Source organism: Periophthalmus magnuspinnatus, chromosome 24 (assembly GCF_009829125.3).
Source record: "Periophthalmus magnuspinnatus isolate fPerMag1 chromosome 24, fPerMag1.2.pri, whole genome shotgun sequence".
NCBI classification, from domain to species: Eukaryota; Metazoa; Chordata; class Actinopteri; order Gobiiformes; family Gobiidae; genus Periophthalmus; species Periophthalmus magnuspinnatus.
In genome coordinates this window covers 4,743,563-4,763,676 of record NC_047149.1, presented here as the reverse complement: position 1 = coordinate 4,763,676, position 20,114 = coordinate 4,743,563, and the positions used below count along the sequence as shown (strand labels likewise).

Here is a 20,114-nt window from a genome sequence, read left to right as displayed (position 1 = left end):
AGGGGGTGAGAGTAAGAAAAGGGAAAAAAGAGGAGGAAAGATAACGGGAGATGGAGAGAGGGTAGAAAGGAAGAGAGGAAGAGAGAGGGATAAGAAGAGGAGAAAGGGGCAAGAGTAAGAAGGGAAGAAGAGAGAGGAGAGAAAGAAAAGAGATGAAGTTAAAGAGGGGATAGATAGAGGGAGAGGAGAGGAGAGAGAGGACATAGGAGGAGAGACAGAAGAAAAGGAGCAAGAGTAAGAAGGGGGAAAAAGAAAGAGAGGAGAGAAAGAATGGGGAATGGAGAGAGAGATGCAGAGGGTAAATAGAGAGAGAGGAGAGAAAGAGAAATAGAAGAGAGGGGGTGGGGGAGAGAGGAGAAAGGAGGGGAGAGTAAGGAGGTGAAAAAAGAGAGAGTTAAAGAGATAAAGTGTTAAAGAGAGAGGAAGAGAAGGAGGTAGGTGAGGAGAGAACAGGAGATGGAGCGAGAGATGAAGTTGGAGAAGGGGTGGATAGAAGAAGAGAGCGGAAGAGAGAAAGAAGAGAGAGCGGTAGGGTGAAATAGAGGTCAAAGGAGGAGAGAGAGAGTGATGGAAAGAGGGAGGAACAGAGCACGGGGGGAGAGAGGAGAGTGAGGAGGCATGACACAGAGAAAGAGAAATAGGGACAGAGGTAGGAGAGAAAAGGAGACAGGCAGGAGAGAGGGAGGGACTGATAGAGAGAAGGAAAGAGAGAAGTGAGGGAGAGAGAGTGGTGGAGAAAGGGGAAACGGAGAGGGGGGCACAACAGAGATAGATAGAGAGAAAGAAGAGATTGGGGGATGATGGTTACATGTTTGTTTGGAAGAGCAGGCGGGGTGGCTCTGAACCAATCCCAGCAGGTTTGGAGAGCACAGAGGCTCATATAAGCCCGCCAAATGTTACTGGGATCGGACCGAGAATGTGATCCTACAAACTGGAATATAACCAGGAAATTGCCCTCATGATGAACCAAAATACCAGTTTCATAGTTTTCTTTTTGGATATGTTTACAATGAATGGGATCTTGAGTCTTTTCAAAGGTCCTATATTATGCAAAATGGATTAATTCCTATAAAGGGTTTATGTAAATGGACATAGCTAACCTTCTGGCTGCCACGTTCCAAACAGGAAGTGAGCCTGGGCGTGCTCCTGCCTCCATCAACTCAGACTCCAACTCACTTTCTATTGAAAAAAGTGTCGCCCTGTCGCCCCTCTGCTTCTGTGAGTCCTGCTATTTGAGTGACAGTGTTGCTAAGCGCCCATGTTATAATGTTGTTGTTGTTACCTCCTCAAAAACAGACCTTGAGTTGATTTTTTGTTTATTATCTGTCTACATCTCCACAGCTCAAAATGCTCTGTTCCACCTTGTGATGTCATGAAGTGGTAGTTAACAGCTCTTTTTACTTTTAGTACTGCAATTCCAGGTCTGAAATGTTCCAAATGATTCTAGTGAAGGTGTGTGGAGTTTAAAAACACAGTGGAGCACTTCCTGTATCACCACATGACATCACAAAGTGAAACAGAGTCTACTCAGTCTAAATCTGCAGGGTTTGTGTGTCAAACATGTGTGAATGAAACAAAACACAACTCCAGGTCTGTTTGTGATGAGGAAACATTAGAACATAGATCAGAAAATATTCCACATATATAAAGCCACATGTGAATATAAAAGAAAGTACTATGATATAATGTTGAAAATCACACTCTATTGTCCAAAGAAAGAGCGTTTATTTATTATCATTGTGGTATCAGAATCAGTAGTATCAAATCTATTTCTTAGTATAGACTCGATACTTAGCATATTAGTTATATTTCACAGTCTCCAAGTGGCTCCTTGTCTAAACGTTCTCCCTGCACTCGCAACGAACCTCGACACAACAGCAGACGGCTTTGTTTACAGACGCCATCTTGAACCAAAGCTCATCTGATCAGAGCCGCTGTCTGCAATCCAACTTCCATTTTGTGAGACGGCTTCACCGGTAAGACTATTTATTTCTCCTCTCAGACTGAAAACACTCTGTTCCACCTTGTGATGTCATCAAGTGGTGATACAGGAAGTGCTCAACTGTGTTTTTAAACTCCACACACCGTCACTAGAATCATTTGGATCATTTCAGCCCTGGAATTGCCAATTTCCACTGAACTAAAGGTAAAAACTACCACTTCGTGACATCACAAGGTGGAACAGAGCATCTTCAGAGCGTTGGAGATGTAGAGAGACTAATAATAAAGGGTCGCTCAAATATGTGTGAATGAAACAAAACACAACTCCTGGTATATTTTTAAGGAGGTAACATTATAACATGGCTTAAAGGTCACAAGAGTCAGTTTTATGTAATTATTTTAGATAATTATTGCAGTTCACATCGAGCATTATGTGAAAATCATGACCTATGTACAGTACAGGTGAAACGTTTGGACACACAATCTCATCACTTAATTATTTCTTTTTATGCTTACTACTTTCTTCATGTTATATACAAACTGAAGACATTAAATATATGAAGCAAGATAAATGTAATTATATACCAAAGAAAAAAAAGGTTGAATAACTCAAATCCTTAAAGTATCCACCCTTTGTTTTGTTGACAGTGCTGCAAACCCTTGTCCTTCTCTCAATGAGCTTCTTAACGAAGTCTCTTGAAATAGTTTTCACTTCACAGCTGCTATTTTTTTACATTTTTAATCAATAACAAATGTGGAGTAATTTAGATTTTATTTTGTGTTTACTACACTCCATACGTTTCAATTCATAGTTGCGATTCTTAAATACCAGAAAAATAATAATATGTCTTCTTTATGTCCTATTCCACAGGTCTGTCAGCAGGTAGGAGAGAAAATATGTCCCATTGTGGAAAATTAATGAACATAATAAAAGGTAATGGCTGGGAACTCCTCTTTCCTGTTTCACTGAGCCTCCTGATTAACTGCGTGGGTTTTAAGCACTATTCTTTTCCATTCAAATTCAATTGGAATGGAGCACTTTTTATAAGAAAGGGTAATTAGATTTAACATTTTCGTTTCATGCTATTTTTTGGTGATTGGTTAATGCTTCCTGGAGTGGGCGTGAAGAGGAGGAGCCTTGTATTATGTTGCAACCAACTCTTTATAAACTGTCCCAGAGAATAGCACCAATCATATTTAAGGGCACACTCACACTAGACTTTTTGCTGTTTTCAAGCACAGTTGTGTCTCTTTGAGTTCATGGATTTAACAACAGTGTGGAGCAGAGGGGGTTAAACAGGAGACAAAAGGCAGGAACTTTTGTCGCTCCATAGTTCTATTTGAGGTAAGCACAGATTCACTGTGTGTTTTGAGGGAGGTTCCTTATATAATAACATGAGAGACCGTGGCAAAAGTGGTTTGGACAAAGCTTTAGGGGATTTTGATTGGGCTAGCATAAGCACACCCAAAGACTATGTCACAACTCAAGGGTAAGTTAATGTGTTTGCTTGTCCCAAATTTGTATACAGTAGTCCCTTGTTTATCGTGGGGGTTACGTTCTAAAAATAGCCCGCAATAGGCGAAATCTGCAAAGTAGTCTACTTTATTTTCTACAACTATTCTATATGTTTTGCAGCAGTAAAACCCCTCACCTCACACTTTATACACTTTTCTCACACAGGTGTTAACATTTTCTCACATTTCTCTCTTGATTAAACACTCTCAAAGTTCAAACCTTCGTATATTATATCCCTCTTCCTCGATGATCGCTTTAAATGTGCTGTTCATGCGCCAGCGATATCCACAGAGGCGCCTCTCCGTGCAGAGAAACACGTTTAAGTCCAAAGTGTTTCCGAAATTTGTCGATGTAGAACGTTTCATCGACATTGTGGGTTTTGTCGTGGAGAAAACTTGCAAACATACAGCACTTCAGAGTCACACTGCGATCCAACGTTTATGTAAATTTGTATGAACACATTCTGTACTGTACAGGAGACACGGCACGGAGGAGACTGATGGACAATGGTCTACAGTCCAACAGCCAATCAGGACACAGAATATAAAGCATGTTCATACACACACACACACAAAAGCATTCAGAATTGCCCCCAAATAAATCAGTGAAACAGCGAGGCTGCAAAAAGTGAACCGCAATATAGCGAGGGACCACTGTACCTGAAAAGGCATGTGGTAGGGCATCTGGGCTGACTTACCAGTGTGGTGAAGATGTAGTGGTAGTACTCGGTCATCATGCCCATGGCCAGAGCCTGGAGAGGAGAGAGAACAGGAAGTTAGCATCACTTAAAATTTAAAAATATCTAGCGAATCACCTCCAGACCCCCCCCTGCCCCCGGTCAGTCCTTGTTATCTGGTCTACATCCTTCATGGTATAATACTCCCTACAACAGAAACATAGGCACGGTTGTTTTTACCTTACTTTTTCTTTGCATTAGTTGAGTTTTTTGTTTGTTTTTTTGTGAATTTCCGTACTAATTAATGTTGAATGAATAACGTATAGATACTACTGAAGTGATTGTGCATGCTGTAGCTTTTACTGCCTTAACTGACGGGAGCTTGAAGCTGCTTAAAAGTGACACTTTTATACAATGAGACTTTTGTACTGCATGTGAGAAACCGAGCACATGTAGCTTATAACTCCACCCTTCACACCACTTCATCATGTAACTGTTCATTTGACTTTGATTTAACCCCCGCGGTTACACTGAACGCTCCGAGCCCCAGGAATCCCATTAAAGCTCAGTGTGGTGGACTACATGACAGGTGGACCAGTGGTACATCCATCTCTTTATAAATGACTTCTTCAGAATCATTAGAGCTAATAGCACCAAGACAATGGCCGTTTAACATTTCATGGACCACCTCCTGCAAAGTTAAAGGACTGCTAAAAATATGAAATAAGACCCTAACCCTGGGCCACTGGATGGTATTAATGTTGGAATAAATATGCGGGATTAATACATGTAAAAATGATGATAGATAGTACAGGTTAAAATGCAGTAAACTAAAAACTAAACTAAAATGTTGTTACTACTGTGACATTATAACCTAACCATAAAAAATAATAAAAAGTATGAAAAGACATCTACAATCTCTCACTGATAATGTACTTTCGAATGTGCTTAACAAATTGCGTTGTGCCTGTTCAATAACACTAAAGGTGAGTTGAAAATGAAATGGATTTAGCTTTCACTTTTGGAGTCAAGAGCCACTTTATGTCTATCCTGGTGATTTTGATGCAAATTTTGTGGAAAGGAAAGTTGAACACCCAAAAGAAGCCTATGTCAAGGGATAGTTTACTGGAACTCATAAAGATGTTGTGCAGACCAGCATGGCCTTATGAAGATGCTGTGCGGATTAGAAGAAGGACCCTCCTCACACCCACACTATAAAATCTGTCACATGCACATCTCAGGACTCGTTTCTGTCCTTTCCTGAGTTTGTTGCTTCATTGTTCACTTTAGCTGTGGAACTCATTAAGCTCATTAAACCTGTCTGACTTTACGTTTCAGACTCTTGGTCCTCTTTGACACTTACACCAGAAATGAACATTCTTACACCATATAAAGGGAAACTTGTCCTTAGCATTTGGCCCATCTTTCAATGAAGTGGGATCACCTGTCAGGAGTCAGTTTGCCTTTTGTTACGGTTAAGGCACACATTACTGCCACCATACTGCCCTCTGCATATGATCCTTGCTGCTGGGGCAACCAGTAGCAGCATCTCCAGATCTTGAGCTGTGCCTGGTTAGGACTGCTTCAAGCTACAAACTACACTTTTACTTTTACCGTCCATACACTACCTGGCCAAAAAAAAGGTCGCCACCAAAATATAAAAGGTCACAAACTTTAATATTTGGTTGTTCTACCTTTAGCTTTGATTACTGCACACATTCACTGTGGCATTGTTTCGATTTCACTTCTGCAATGTCACAAGATTTATGTCCATCCAGTGTTTCATTAATCTTTCACCAAGATGTTGCATTGATGATTGTCAAGTCTGACGCTGCACAAAGCTTCTCCAGCACATCCCAAAGATTTTGAATGGGGTTAAGGTCTGGACTCTGTGGTGGACAATCCATGTGTGAAAATGATGTCTCATGCTCCTGAACCACTCTTTCACAACTTGAGCCTGATGAATCCTGGCATTGTCGTCTTGGAATATGTCCGTGCCACCAGGAAAGGGGAAAAATCCATTGATGGAATAACCTGGTCATTCAGTATATTCAGGTGTCAGCTGACCTCATTCTTTGAGCACAGACTGTTGCTGAACCTAGACCTGACCAACTGCAGCAACACCAACATATTTGCTCAGTTAAATCCAGGTGGCGCCTTTTTTTTGGCCTGACAGTGTATATTACAATTAATAATCTTAGTAAATACTTCAACATCCAGCAGTTTTAATTCAAATGTAACTTGAGTTGTAGCTGCTCCAGACTGAGCTGCTGCAACTGCCCTCAACGAGTGATGACTGTGAGTGACTGGGAGCAAGTGAAAATCGGAGGAAAATTGAGCTGAAAGTGGTGTATCGTCAGCATTAGCCCGAGGACCCAGAGGAACCTCATCTAAACATGGGACAAACATGCAAACTCCACACCGTAGGGTTCTAATCTGGGATCGTTTTGCAGTGGGGTAAGAGTGTACGCGTGCACAGCAAGAAGGATTCTCACGATATTTGTGAGGTTAAGCGGGTGAACGGACCAATCACAGAGCAGCATTGAGGTTTCTGCTGAGGCCCAAAAACAAAGCACCAGTTCATTTTCTTTTATACATTTCATATTTAATAAGACCATAAAGGGGATATTTTTTTTCATTTGGAATAATGTTGTAAATATTTAGTTTATCATAAGTCTAGTTTAAGGTCATGAAAACTACTTCCTGTTTTCCTGTTGAGCCTTTTAAGCTAATGTAAAGTCTTACCCGAGAGAGCAGTATTTAAGAAGCAATTGAAAAGTAAAATATAAAGTTTTGTGTTCACCAGTTTGCTTACTAGCAGGCCAAAGTGGTCTGTATATTTTCCATATAATACGGTAATCGTCATGACATTTTTACCTTTTCCGATCGCTTTCACTGAGAACATTTGAGAGCGCTACACATATTAATCTAATCTAACTGTGAGCCAGGTTAGCAAATGCACTTGTGGATGGAACCCGCCCTCCCCGGCCCCAAGACCACAGTCACACTGTCTTGTTGTGAGGTGACTTTACTTCCTTGTCATCTCACTGTGAACCCACTTGTTATCAGTGTAAAGTATATCTTTAGCACAGCCCAGTCTTAGATTACAGATACCCCGAAGCTAACCATTTTTCTCAGTTCTTTATCCTACAAAACCCCAGCACACTGTTTAATATCATCCACGTGGTTCTCATAAATAATTGGACTTTGTAATTAAAAATCCTTTATCGCGCGGTGAGCTTCCTCCTTTATGTCGGGTCAGCAGCAGCAGAGAGGAGGAAGGCTTATTCTCATGGAGATTAAAGAAACGTTTGGGCCATTTGCATTCATAAAACAGAGACACGATATAACGCATGTATAATAAATGAGCCCTCAGCTGCACATTTGAAGACGCGCTGAATTAATCTGTTATTTCATTTGCATTTTGTTTACATAACTGCAGACTTATAAAAAGAACTGGATTCAATAAAAAGTGGTTTATATTATCTGAGCAGTTCTGTGGTTTAGTGCGTAATTCCTCTGGCAAAGTGGTTAGCAAACATTATAGTTGTGCTTGACTTGTATTGAAGAATTGCTTATAGTAGCTCAAGTAGTTGGGGTTTGCCTTACAACCATGAGGTCTTCAGTTCGATACCTACTTTGTTGTGTTTTTGAAAGCAAATGTGCAGTTTTGTCTTGTAGAATTGAAAGTACAGGCAAAATAATAAAAAAAGAAACACAATTAAATACACAAATGATATTAAAATGACTCTTATCTATAATAAAATGTAGTGTTTCCTGGTGGCGTTGTGGTTTAAGGTACAAGTTAAGTTACACATATATAACTCTCCCTCAAGCCTAAAATAAATACATAAATTATATACATTTTAAAAATGATTTTTAAAAAGTACTCTTGTTGTGCCTTATGACCAGTCACCTCTCAAATCATTCATATAAATGCACTCTGTCTTCCTTCATCGTGCCATTACAGCTATAATCCTCCTCTGTCCAATTTCCTCCACAGCAGCAGAACCATCAGCCTCTTCAGCCTCTCCATCTCCTCTAACTATCTTGCATCAAGATCTCTACAACCTGGCTAACCCCAGTAGCACTTTGAATTGACTTCTACACTTCAGTCTGGAATGTCTCTCTGAAAACGACTGGGAAAAGTGCAAATGTCAGGATGAATATTTGAAGCTGATTGGTGGAAGCGTCACAACAGTCAAACAAAACAAATTATGTCCGTTGGTGTTGCCATGTTTGCTGTGGTTCATTTGAGTGCTTCACCTTTAGCTCCACCCAAACCACAATGCTGCTCTGTGATTGGTCCAGTCGCCAAACCACTGATGTCCTGGGTCTATGCGTCAGTGTCTCTCTTCTCGGGCCTATGTGTGAGTACCTGTTTGAGGATCCAGGCGGCCATCTCGTGCCCACAGTCGAAGATGACATGGAACTCCTTGGACTTCTTCATCTCCTTCAGAAGGGGCTTGGCGTCCTTGGTCTCCGTGGGCAACTGCCGGATCTTCAGCCGGATGTTGTAGCGCGATGGCGCTTTGATGAGCTCCTGCAGGCGGATCAGACCTGTGCACAGGAACACAGCACGTTTACCATCAAAGAGAATTTCAAATGACACTGATACTTTAGAGTGCGTTTTTATTATTACTGATCTGAAACAGCACAGAGACATATTGTGGGTTTGTTTTAAAATAATAACTATAACAAAGTTGTTGTCCAATGTAATGTTTAGTGTTTTGGGGAATATGGAGTAGATATTGTGCTGGAATATTCATGGTGCAGCTGTTTGCTGACTTAGTATTTAATATTCACTGTTCAAAATCAAATAAACAGGTTCAATCTGTTAGCTTGATTGAAAACATTACATTAGGCTATATCTATTCACTCTCCATCCTCTCCGTACACAACAGTATGTTATGCTGTTCTGTAGCTACAGCTGCCTGGGGCAGACTTGTGGCTGCCATTCTGTTCTAATGGCATCACAGTCCACCTGTCACTCAGCACATTCATACAGGGATAGAAGCTCTTATATGGATGCTCTTAGTCACCTTACAATTTCCTGCATTTCTCATTTACTCCGCACTGGTGGCTCCTGCTATAGTCACACCTGCCCTGGGACAGACTGACAGACAGCTCATCATAGGATTCAAATATAAATATACACATATGATATATTGATATGTAATATAATCATAGTTTTGGCTAAATTGAGACTTGCGGCTTTTAGATAACCAACCTTAAATCTGTCCTATTCTGCCAAATCAACTCTTCAGAGCTTTTAGACGTGTTATGGTTGTTTCCTTCTCATTCATCCTCTGAAGTTGTATTTGGAGTGATTTGTGCTAGTGAGATCTGTAGTTATCCATCACAGGTGCTGACAGAATGTAGTGTTATTAAGTGGTTTTAGATGAATATTGTGATTTGAAATGTGCACATTATAACATAATGATCCGCAGTTGTCATAGATTATAACTATAGAGCAGACACAAGCACAATCCATCTTCTTTAATAGTCAAATGAATGTAGTAAATTATCATTTATTGAGCTTTGTTTCATGTTTACCTAATATCCTTTATTTTCAATGTGCCAAAATGGTAAGTGTGGGAATAATAGTACATAATAAAAATAGTACATAAGAAGTGGTCCCCATAATTTTCCCCAAAACTTGAAGGTATTGCAGTCGTCTGTTGCAACAATAGACCAACTAACAAGCAGAAGAAGCAGCGGTGGTAGTCCTGGAGAGTCACACGTGCCCACATGAGCAGAAAGCACACAGTGCATGTACATTTATCCTGAAAGAGAATGGTAAAGCAGACTGCCACAGAGCATGTTTGATCTGCACTGCTCTGAAGGACTGGCTTCACATTCTCTCAAAAGCACATTTATACACACAACATGGCTAATCCGAACACTCTTATCCTCCCACGCGCTCTTGGCAAACTAACACAGGGCGAGCTACAGACCCATCAGGAGAATTAGCACCACTGTAGAAAAGAATATTTGTACAGGACCAAAAATTCATTTGAGTTCATTTCAGTTTGGGCAGTTGCACTTGCACCTAGAGGGCTAGAAAACTCATTGAGCTAATCGAGAGAATTGAACGGCACAGCAAAATCGCGCTGTAAAAACATATATTTCACAACTTCAAATACATTTGACTGTTTTTTAATTATGTCTTAAGCTAACACTGGATTTATACTTGGGCTCGTCACATACTGTGAGTGGGTGACTGTTACACTTGTGGTGTGATGTGGTGTGATGCAGTGTAGGACTCTGAATTGAGTTGTACACATTATCGATCAGGGAATCAGGGCCTTTGCCCCTCCCTCTGTAACTGCTGCGATGTGTATTATCATTTTGGTCTTAACATGATTGTGAGGTTTTTATTTCACTACTTTGTCTGTAAATCAAGATATCAGAAATCAAGATTAACAGAGCAGACAAGTGTCTTGTTCCCCCAAGGTCAGTCCTGCTACGGTTAGCAACAGGTCAATTGACAGCCTCGTTGATAAGCGCCTGCAATTCCAAATATGGTCCCTTGTTGCAGATTAGCCACTATAATTGCCTGATTGGGTTCATTTAGTGGCAACTGAACATTGTGGGTGACACTCCCACAGTCCACGTCTATAAAAGACTTTCTCTGTCCACAAATGCACAGAGCACTTCCCTAAGCATCATTTTCCCAAACAAAATTGTTTGAAGTACATCTGTCAGTGTTTTGCTTCGCTTGGGCCTTGGGCTTCTACTGAAGCCACAATACTGTTCAGTGATTGGTCCCATCTGCGTAAGGTTAATAATTTGGCACAATGTCCCCGATGTGTGCCTATTTCTGAGGATATCTGCGCTGACTGTCCTGCATGATAGAAGTAAATAAACCAAATGTATAAAGAAGCATGCTAGCATCTCTGTGCCTTCATAATAATTGTAGGCCTACTACAAAAAAGAACAAAACACCTTGAACCATGGAGCTGTTTCTATTTTACAGTGTTTCGTCTTCCTCTTTCCACTGTTGATCCTCCTCCTCACATTTGGCAGGCTAACATGGTGCTAGCTACAGACGTATCAGTAGCATTTAACACAGCAGAAGAAGAACAGAGGCGGCCTGGCTGATCTCCCTCCTCACATCCCCCTCACGTCATACCACGCACTCACTTCCTAAGTCAAATGAAACACTACGTTTACATGCACGCCAGGAAAACCGGAGAGATGTCCAAGTCCATTTCAAAGCGACTTATCAAAACGCACGTAAATCCGGGAACTACGATTGAGGTGTTGTGAATTGCACGTCAAAGGTCCCAATAACACATCTGGAGAAGCCAATGCGCACTCAGACACTACATGTAACAGCACAGTCTGATCTACATTAGATGCAGAGTAGGAGAGGCATTCAACTGCATGAGGTAAGAAACCGCTAGGGAAATATTAAACATGTGTTTGGCCGTGTGCTAACCATAGACTGTACAAAGAAGTGGACTGAGTGAGTGTGACTTCACACATGGTGTTCGGCTCCAGTCAAATGAAGCTCATCGAGGCTAGAGCAGCTATAGCGGCGAAGTTGGAGCCAAGTTCCATATTTTGAATTCCGAGCCAATCTGGAGTGAAGCTGTTGAAGGTAACGGCCCTTTCCTTTTAACAGTGTTGCTAAGCGCCTGCCCCCTGCCAAACCAGTGGTGTGGGCGCTTAGCAATGCTGTCAACCAAACCTGTTGCTAACACTAGCGGGAACAACTTCGAGGAAAGCAGGCCGCTGATTTGTTTCTTATTAATGTTCATATCTTGGGTTATGGACACAATAGCGAAATAAAAACACCAAGATCATTTAGAGCCGGTCTAGCAGCTGATTGGAACATGGTGGCTAGCAGGTTAGTTATGTCCATTTATATATGTACAGTCTATGGTGTGATGATATACTACAGTCCACTTTGCCAAAGTAAAACCTACTGTAGCATTATGCTGCAAATGGCGAATAACATTTCTGAAAATCAAATCATCATAAATTAGTGTCACTTATCTATTTCTGCCAAAAGTGTGGTTATTTGTATGATAGTCGATTTTATAAGCAATATTAGATATCCTTTTTTTTTTCTTTTTTTCTTTTCTTTTTTTTTTTTTTTTTTTTTGGCTAATACTAAATTACTAGACATGAATGTCTCGTAGCTCCTGTTTGCATCATTCAGTTCATTCATCTGTAAAAGACTGGACGAGAGTGGCCTGACAGGTTTTGGGGCAATGATGATTTAAATAACATATTATGCGAAATTAGATTTGAACTATGTTGGGATATTGTTCCCTCATTAAAAAACATACCAGGGACTGTATTTTGCGTCATTCAGGTTGGTTTCAGTAATCCTCTGTAGAAAGTACCAAACATCAAATCTTCCCAGGATTGTGATGTCATAGATAGAAACCTTGCTGAGTTTTAAAGTCCATAAACCATCGCCAGACTCGTCACTTTGTGATTACACTAGCATGTCTGAACATGCTCCTCATTATATTAACTGTTGTCTGTGAAATCCCTCAGTCACTCAGATATAACAATAGAAACAATTCTGTTCTGTTTACTGGGCAAAGGTTTTATAGTGAAGACAATAGTACTAGCCAGTGTACTAATAGGTGTGAGAGCACCTCTTAGGGTGAATGACTGTACAAAACATGACTCAAGCACAGTTAGTGTACTTAGTACTTAGTGTACTTCAGTAGACCTAGCTAACAAACAGAAACTGTAAACAAACAGGTGTGTTAGTTTCAGTGTAGTTAGCTCCTCCCTCCAGACAGATATAAGACAGTGTCCAGCAGTAATCTGACCAGAACTGAAGAAGTGACTTGGATGAGCAGCAAAACATTTTCACTCTCACACTTTTGTCCAGCCGACAAAACTTAATTTATTTTTTAGGCTATTAATTATTTTCGCTGTAGTACTTCCCCTCCCTGTTGTGTTTTTTTTTCAGTATTATTTTCAGTTCTAAATCATGAAATGAACCAGGGTCTGGTTCACTGTCGGCGCTCTGCAGGCTGGGATTGTAGCAGTAGCGGCTGTAGTACTTTAGAGAACTATCAGTGGAGATTGGCCTGGGATTAGTTTCACAGGAGACAGTATGAAGTGCTGCTGTTGGTTATAAAGGTAAGCTGTGGGGGTGTGTGTCCAACAGAGAATTCAATTCAGTTTATTTTTGTAAAGCTAAAAATCAAAACAGCAGTTGCCTCTTAAGGCTTCACAGGATCATTGATTCAACCAAGAGAAAGTTAGAAATAACAGTGTATACACTGAAGAGGAGGACTAAGTATAGCCTATAAAATAGACTAATTAAAATAAATGTCATGTTAATTAATTTAACCCATAATTAAAAAAAATAAAAATCAAAAAACAGATGGAAAAGGTTGCATATTACATTTATTTATGTAATATATAATAACAATAGGTCTGCTTTATTTATAAAGCAGACCTATTGTGTCAGAATTATGACATTATGTCAGAATTTAGACATTTTAAATTGCAATTAATCTAAAATGACTTAATAAAAGAAACAAGTCTGCTGAGTTCTACTTTAGAAAACTGCAGTACCAGCGGGAGTCCTGAAGCCCTGAAGCTGTCGGCGCCTCCTATGGATAGCTGCAGATCAAGCTAGTAAGACGCAGATTTTTTTTGTCATTCGTACCAAAATGACTATGCGATGCTGCCAAATCCTACGCAAATCACGATTAAGAAAATAAAACTGGAGAAGCAAAAGCATATGTCACAGCGGGCGGTGGTGAAAACGGGGACAGATCGAAGCAACGACGACTCAGATATGAGAGAACAGAGATTACTCAAACCTGCATAAATCACTCTGAACACAACTTCGGGTGAGTTAACGATGAGATGACTCAATTATAACATGAACAAAAGGTCTGAAAAGTCAATTTTGCAGAAGAGGTCTGATTTAAACATTTAAAATTGAACATAAAGGATGTTTAAATGTCATGCATCTGTAATGTGTCTCTTTGGCCCATAGTTTATCATAGAAGCAGCAAACTACTTCTCAGAATTCAATCTCAAAAAGTTGTAATGTATCTGGATGTGAAACGGGTATAACACATTTAAGCCAAAGCTACATGCTTGTAAACCTCTCTGGAGCAGGTGCCACCATCAGGTCAAGTTACAGGCCAGATCTGCTGAGAGGCAAGCCCACTTACAGTAACATGTTTTTCAATGTATTTCTGAGCAACAAAAACACCTGTAATAAAATACATGCAAAGTACAAAACGTTTAAAGCCACACAATCCAACCACAGCAATAACATCGCCACGGAGACAGACCGGCTGACCGCTCACGAGAAAAGTTACATATTATACCTTTAAAAATGACTATAAATGCACGGTATCATGACGCTGTGGGAGATGTGTTTACGATGTTTTTGAATATGTACTGCTGTTCTTTTCTGGACGTATAATATCTCTCCATCCTCCTCTCCCTCTCTCGCTCTTTCAGGTATATCTATGCATACTTACGACGCAATTACACTGAAGAACTCCAAAGCGCTCTGTGAAGGAGACACGATTGATGGTACGGATGATTACTTGTCACGGCTCGAAAAATGGATGGGACTGGAGCCAGATAGGATTTTCACTCTCTCTCTCTCCCTCTCTCCTCTCCTCTCAGATAAACCAACCTCATCTGTTTTTTTTTCCCTCTTTCTTGCTGTTGAATTGAAGAGCTCCCCCAGGTCGTGCAGAGATTGCTGTGAAATGGAACGACGCGTACCTTGTTGTTAGTAGAACCTTAATACTGCGGTTGGTAAAAGCTGTCGTTGCTATAGGTCCCCACAGGCTTGTTGGAGACGCAACACTTTGAGAAGAGTTAGCTAAGGGAATATACGACTAGGGAGCTCAGATGTTTGGAAATCAGACAACCATAGCAGAAAAAAATGTATAGTGCTTGGCAGAGGTGGGAAGCACTGAGTTACTTCTACTCAAGTTACATTTACGTTTTACAAAAATTACACTTTTCAGAGTCACATGGTTGTATTTTTTTTAATGTTTTACACCTTCAAGTCGCTCAAAACGTTTTACATCAAGGAACCACACACCCATTCACACACACATTCATACATCAGTGTACGCAGACGCTGGGGGGCGAGGTGGGTTAAGTGTCTTGTTCAAGGACACAACAGCAGCATTCATCTGTGGGACCTGGAATCGCTTCGTCAACGTTTGGGTTAGTAGAGCTCAACAAATGACGTTTATGTCGATACCGGGATTCGGACGGCCAACCTTTGGATCAGAGGACAACCACTCTACAAACTGAGATACTTTTACCCCTACTTAAGTAATATTTGTAGTGAAGTAACAGTACTCTTCCCTCTGTGAGTGAGTCTAAATTGAGTTGAGCTTTATGTCGACAATATGAAATGATTTGAACATTTGTGTTTCTTGCAGCTCCTTCAGATATGATTTAGTTCGTCTCATTTGTATGTCGAGCTTTTGAAAATACCAGATTTCGTGCATTAGTTCATGTTTTGTCCTTCACATTACACTCTTTTCCCACTATTCCCAATTACTTTTTCACTCTTGAGTAATTTCTTGGACCACTACTTTGTACTTCTACTTGAGTAATATCATTTTGAAGCAATGTTACTTACTTTCTTGAGTTCAATTTTGGCTACTCTTCCCACCTGTGGTTTTAGAGTGTGTTCATACTGGATCCTGTTGAAGCAAACTGTGGTGTACTTGTTCGTGGAGATGTGAACGCACTTTCAAACCAGATTCACGCCAAACAAACACATCTGATCCATTTTAAATCAGTCAGTGTTTCATAAGAGCACTATGTAACTCTTGTGGTTGAGGCTAGCTTTGTCATGAATGTTCCAGGGTATGGCATGAAACATCTATCTCCATGGACACAAATCATGATGTGATGTCATGGAGCTCAAAGTTACAGGTCACATCTGTAGAGAGGCGATTCTGCTCACAGTAAGAATGTATGTTTTTAATGTATTTATAGCAAGAACAAGCAAACAAAAAAAAAAAAAATAGACCCGTACAAAAGCCATTCTCACTTCTCTGTTATCCACGGTCAGGATCTTTGTTGGGCATGGGTCCAAGATGCTAACAACGCTATTCAACATGAAAAGGACAACAGAAGCCAAAAGAATATAACTTAATAAACACAACTGGACTTGATCTCTTGCCCCTTGCCTCTTTGTTCATTCAGGAGTTTCAGCTTTTACACAGAGCCTTAACCTGCAGATAGAGACACATACAAGTGTTTCTCAGTTTATGGACAGGCCTCATGTGAAAGAACCTCCAGAGTTTTAGCTTTAAACCAGGGGTCACCAACCCTGTGCCCGCGGGCGCCATGTTGCCCCCAAGCCCCACATGAGTCGCCCGCAGACCAATTCTAAAAATAGCACAACTCACTAATGAGCTGCATCTAAAATTTAATTTTATTCTGTTGCTATTTTTTTTTTTTTTTTTATCACCCTTGCATTTATATAGATTTAAAAATGACAGTATCTTAAACAGATGTTCATTATACGTGAAGTTTAGATAAGTTAAGGTGAACTTTGACCTACTCACTTCAAAGGTCAGTATTGTGCACGTGACAAAACCAGTGCTCCGCTCGCGAGCGCTGTGAGGATGCGCTGAATGCAGTTTCTTACTCCAAAACATGGTAGAAAATAAAGAGATCACTTTCACAATGATTTAAGACTGTAAAAGAAACCTGTGCGTATCTCATCTGCGGAGCGACTGTGGTGATGGCAAAGCGGCACAATATGGAGGGACACTTCACTACCTCTCACAAAACTCCACACTAACTACCCACGGGGACGCGCACTCCCCACGGGGACGCACACTATGGGCAGAACAAGCTCAGAGCTAAACGCAGCTTTGGGTAAACAACAGGCTTTTTCCACGACACCGGTGAAAAAGTCACACAACGCAACCGAGATTTATTTAAAAATATGTAAGCTTATTTTTCTTTAACATTACATAATTGATAACTTTATGAAACATGGTGCAATGTATATTATTTATGTTTTTTTAAAAACATTTGTCAATGGATAGTGAAAATGGGACACTTTTCCTATGAGATGTAGTGATGTAAGTGTCATCTGAAATTTAACAATTACTAAGATTAGTAAAGTTAATGTGCTGAATACTGATATCTGTTTCCCTCCTTGCTCATTGTTGATAATTATTTTGAGAAATCATTAATGTGATCAGTGTCTTGCAACATGATCAGTGTGTTCACATAGATGATTATCATTTATCATTATTAATAATGTATAACTAAAGGCAAACTGAGAAAATGTATTATTTCAGAAGAGCGTCTCAAACTGGTAGCCCTTCGTACGACTCAGAGCCCATAAAGTAGCTCTCAGGTTAAAAAAGGTTGGTGACCCCTGCTTTAAACCAACTGGATTGTAGCATTGAAACTGGCAACCCAAATGAGAGACTCTAGAGAACACCATCATAACATGTCTAACCCACATCTGGTGTTAAATATTAAATCTAAATTGTACATATTGATCCTTTAAGCAAAACAAATCCAATAACAGTGTATCAGCTCAGTATTACAAGCACACAGAGGAGAATATGAATGAAAAACTATAGACATCTCTCAAATATATGCCTTAAAAATCCATATTCCAACTGGGACACTGTTGCGTGAGGCTGCGTCAGAGCCTCCATACGCTCAACGGGCTCCTGTCTGGCACCGCTGCTGTGAAGGAAGTGGTCACCCGCAGAGGAAGTGACATGCAAGAGTCAAAGGTCACGGAGGCAGAGATGAGCGTCATATGAGGAGGAGGATGATTTGAGGTTAACGTGTGGTCAGGAACAAAGTAGACTGCAAGCATCATGGAATCAATAGAACAGAGGGAGTGGGATTGGGAGGTGTGTAGTCATGTTCTGTGCAGTTATATCTTTCATATTAAAGTGCTGATATAAAGTTTTGTGTATATTTTTATGAGATCGACCAAAATATCGACCTGTACTGGGGATTTAAGGCCGGTATTTAAGGCTGATATGCTAAAAAGTACAAATGTCAGCCCCGATATATTGGCCAACCGATATCTCTAGTATTCAGACGCTGTTTACATTTTTTTTTTTTTTTTTTTCATTTGGTGGTACTCAGAATACAGTTACTTTCCTAAAATCCAAGAAATACATCATGGTATTTGATCACATAGTCTGTCATTTTTTTGTAGGTATAAATAAATGTGGAACAAACATAAATCACTTTTAATCACATGTTGTCTTTTATATCAGACATTAAATCTAACTCAACATAAAAGTATTATAAGTATTCAGAATACAATACTCTGGCTGGACTATGTAACGGAATATATACAAAATACATTTTAATGCATGTATTCAGTATTATTTAACTAAATACATTTTCAAAGTATTCTTCCCATCACTTGTGATTTTTATTTTTTTTGTTATCACATTTTTTATTCAAGTATTGAAAAAATGAAAAAATAACCATATAAAATAATACAATGTAATAATAATAGTAGCACAAATAATAATAATAATAATAGTGAATAATAATATTATAAATAATATAAAAAGTAAAATGTAAAAAAATAAAAGTAATTAGCAAAGGTTTGAATTCCTTCCATAAAGTAAATGCAAATTTCCTCCATCAAAAGACTTCATCACTTGTTGGATTCTGGGTTGGTTCTGTTTTAGTCCTGGTTTAATTCTGGGATAGTCCAGATTCAGACCTGGTTGGTACTAGTCTCGTCCTAGTTTAACCACTGTTCAATACTCTATTCACAATTTTGGAGAGGAACGTTGTAATGTTTGTATTTTATTTGTTGTTATATCATCATTATTGAAACCAAACTTCCCTTATGCACTCTGAGCATCTTAATTATTCACCCCGATGAGTTTATAAGCACTTTTCACAAGTTTCATAGACTAGAGGGGAGTTTTGATAACAACAACTAGAATGCTAACTCGCACTTCTTCGCACTTATCGGACAATAAAACACTTTCTAATTAGATGTGGGCGGCGCGCAGCAGACTTATTTTGACCTCAAGAGCTGCTTATACAATATATCTGGTGGGATGAGACATTGTTTTTGGTTAAATAAATGGGAAAAAATGGGTACTGACTATTTAAAGGGTTCATATTACACTATTTCTGATCTATGTTATGTTGTTTCCTCATCACAAACACACCTGGGATTTTCTTTTGTTTCATTCACACATGTTTAATTCACGCATTATAACACGGCTTAAAGCTCATGAGAGTCAAGTTTGCGTACTATAGGACCTTTAAAGTATTCAAAAACTATTTTAACAAGCCAGAATAACTTATTTTAACAACTTTTAAAAGAGTGATGTTATTTGGTAGACTCAGCTTTAGCATACACTATTATTATCCCAAACACAGTCTCACTCAAATGCTTTAAAATTGCCATCGCTTCCTAAACCGCTTTTCATCCGAGCATAATATTAAATCCCACTGACTTGTTTTTCTGCACAACCTTCTATTTTGCATATTAAAATGTCAGTTGTGAAAATTGTTGTTTTTAAATAAAAGATATGACGGGCCCATTAAACTGTCAAACGCCAAACACTGTTCTTTCCTCTAACTGTCTAACTGGAAATAGGTTTTATGCACACAATTATTACTCACTTGATAAAAACAGCACTCAGAACTGAAGAGCAAGTTAAAAATATTCTCTCTGCAAAGTCATGGGCCAAAATGATTCAAAGACTACCCTCCAACTGTGCTATTCTAATGCCTCTTGTCAGGTCTGCATTAGTTCAGTGTTACGATAATCCAAGCAGACACTGGGTCATTCTGGGTAAAGTTGCTTTTTTTTCTCCTTTTTTTCGTCACTGTTGCATATATTTACCTGGGAGATTGGCAGAGCGCTAGCAGCACCTAAAAACTAACGCCAATCCACAGTCAGAGTGAAGCATCACATTGAACAGCAACAGTTAAGTGTCTTGCCCAAGGATAGTATGCACTGGTCAGCGCTGGGGTCAA

The 20,114-nt window shown here is 39.6% G+C and overlaps 1 protein-coding gene across 1 annotated transcript in view; it reads right to left on the bottom strand.

Moving 5' to 3' along the window:
- LOC117393207 (glutamate receptor ionotropic, kainate 2) overlaps nt 1-20,114 on the bottom strand; it is a 169,278-nt gene that overhangs the window by 88,010 nt on the left and 61,154 nt on the right. The window contains exons 4-5 of the mRNA XM_055232224.1: nt 8,512-8,693; nt 4,155-4,208 (exon numbers count right to left, since the gene is read on the bottom strand). Coding sequence (XP_055088199.1) covers nt 4,155-4,208; nt 8,512-8,693 — 236 coding nt within the window. The remainder of the gene's footprint in view (nt 1-4,154; nt 4,209-8,511; nt 8,694-20,114) is intronic.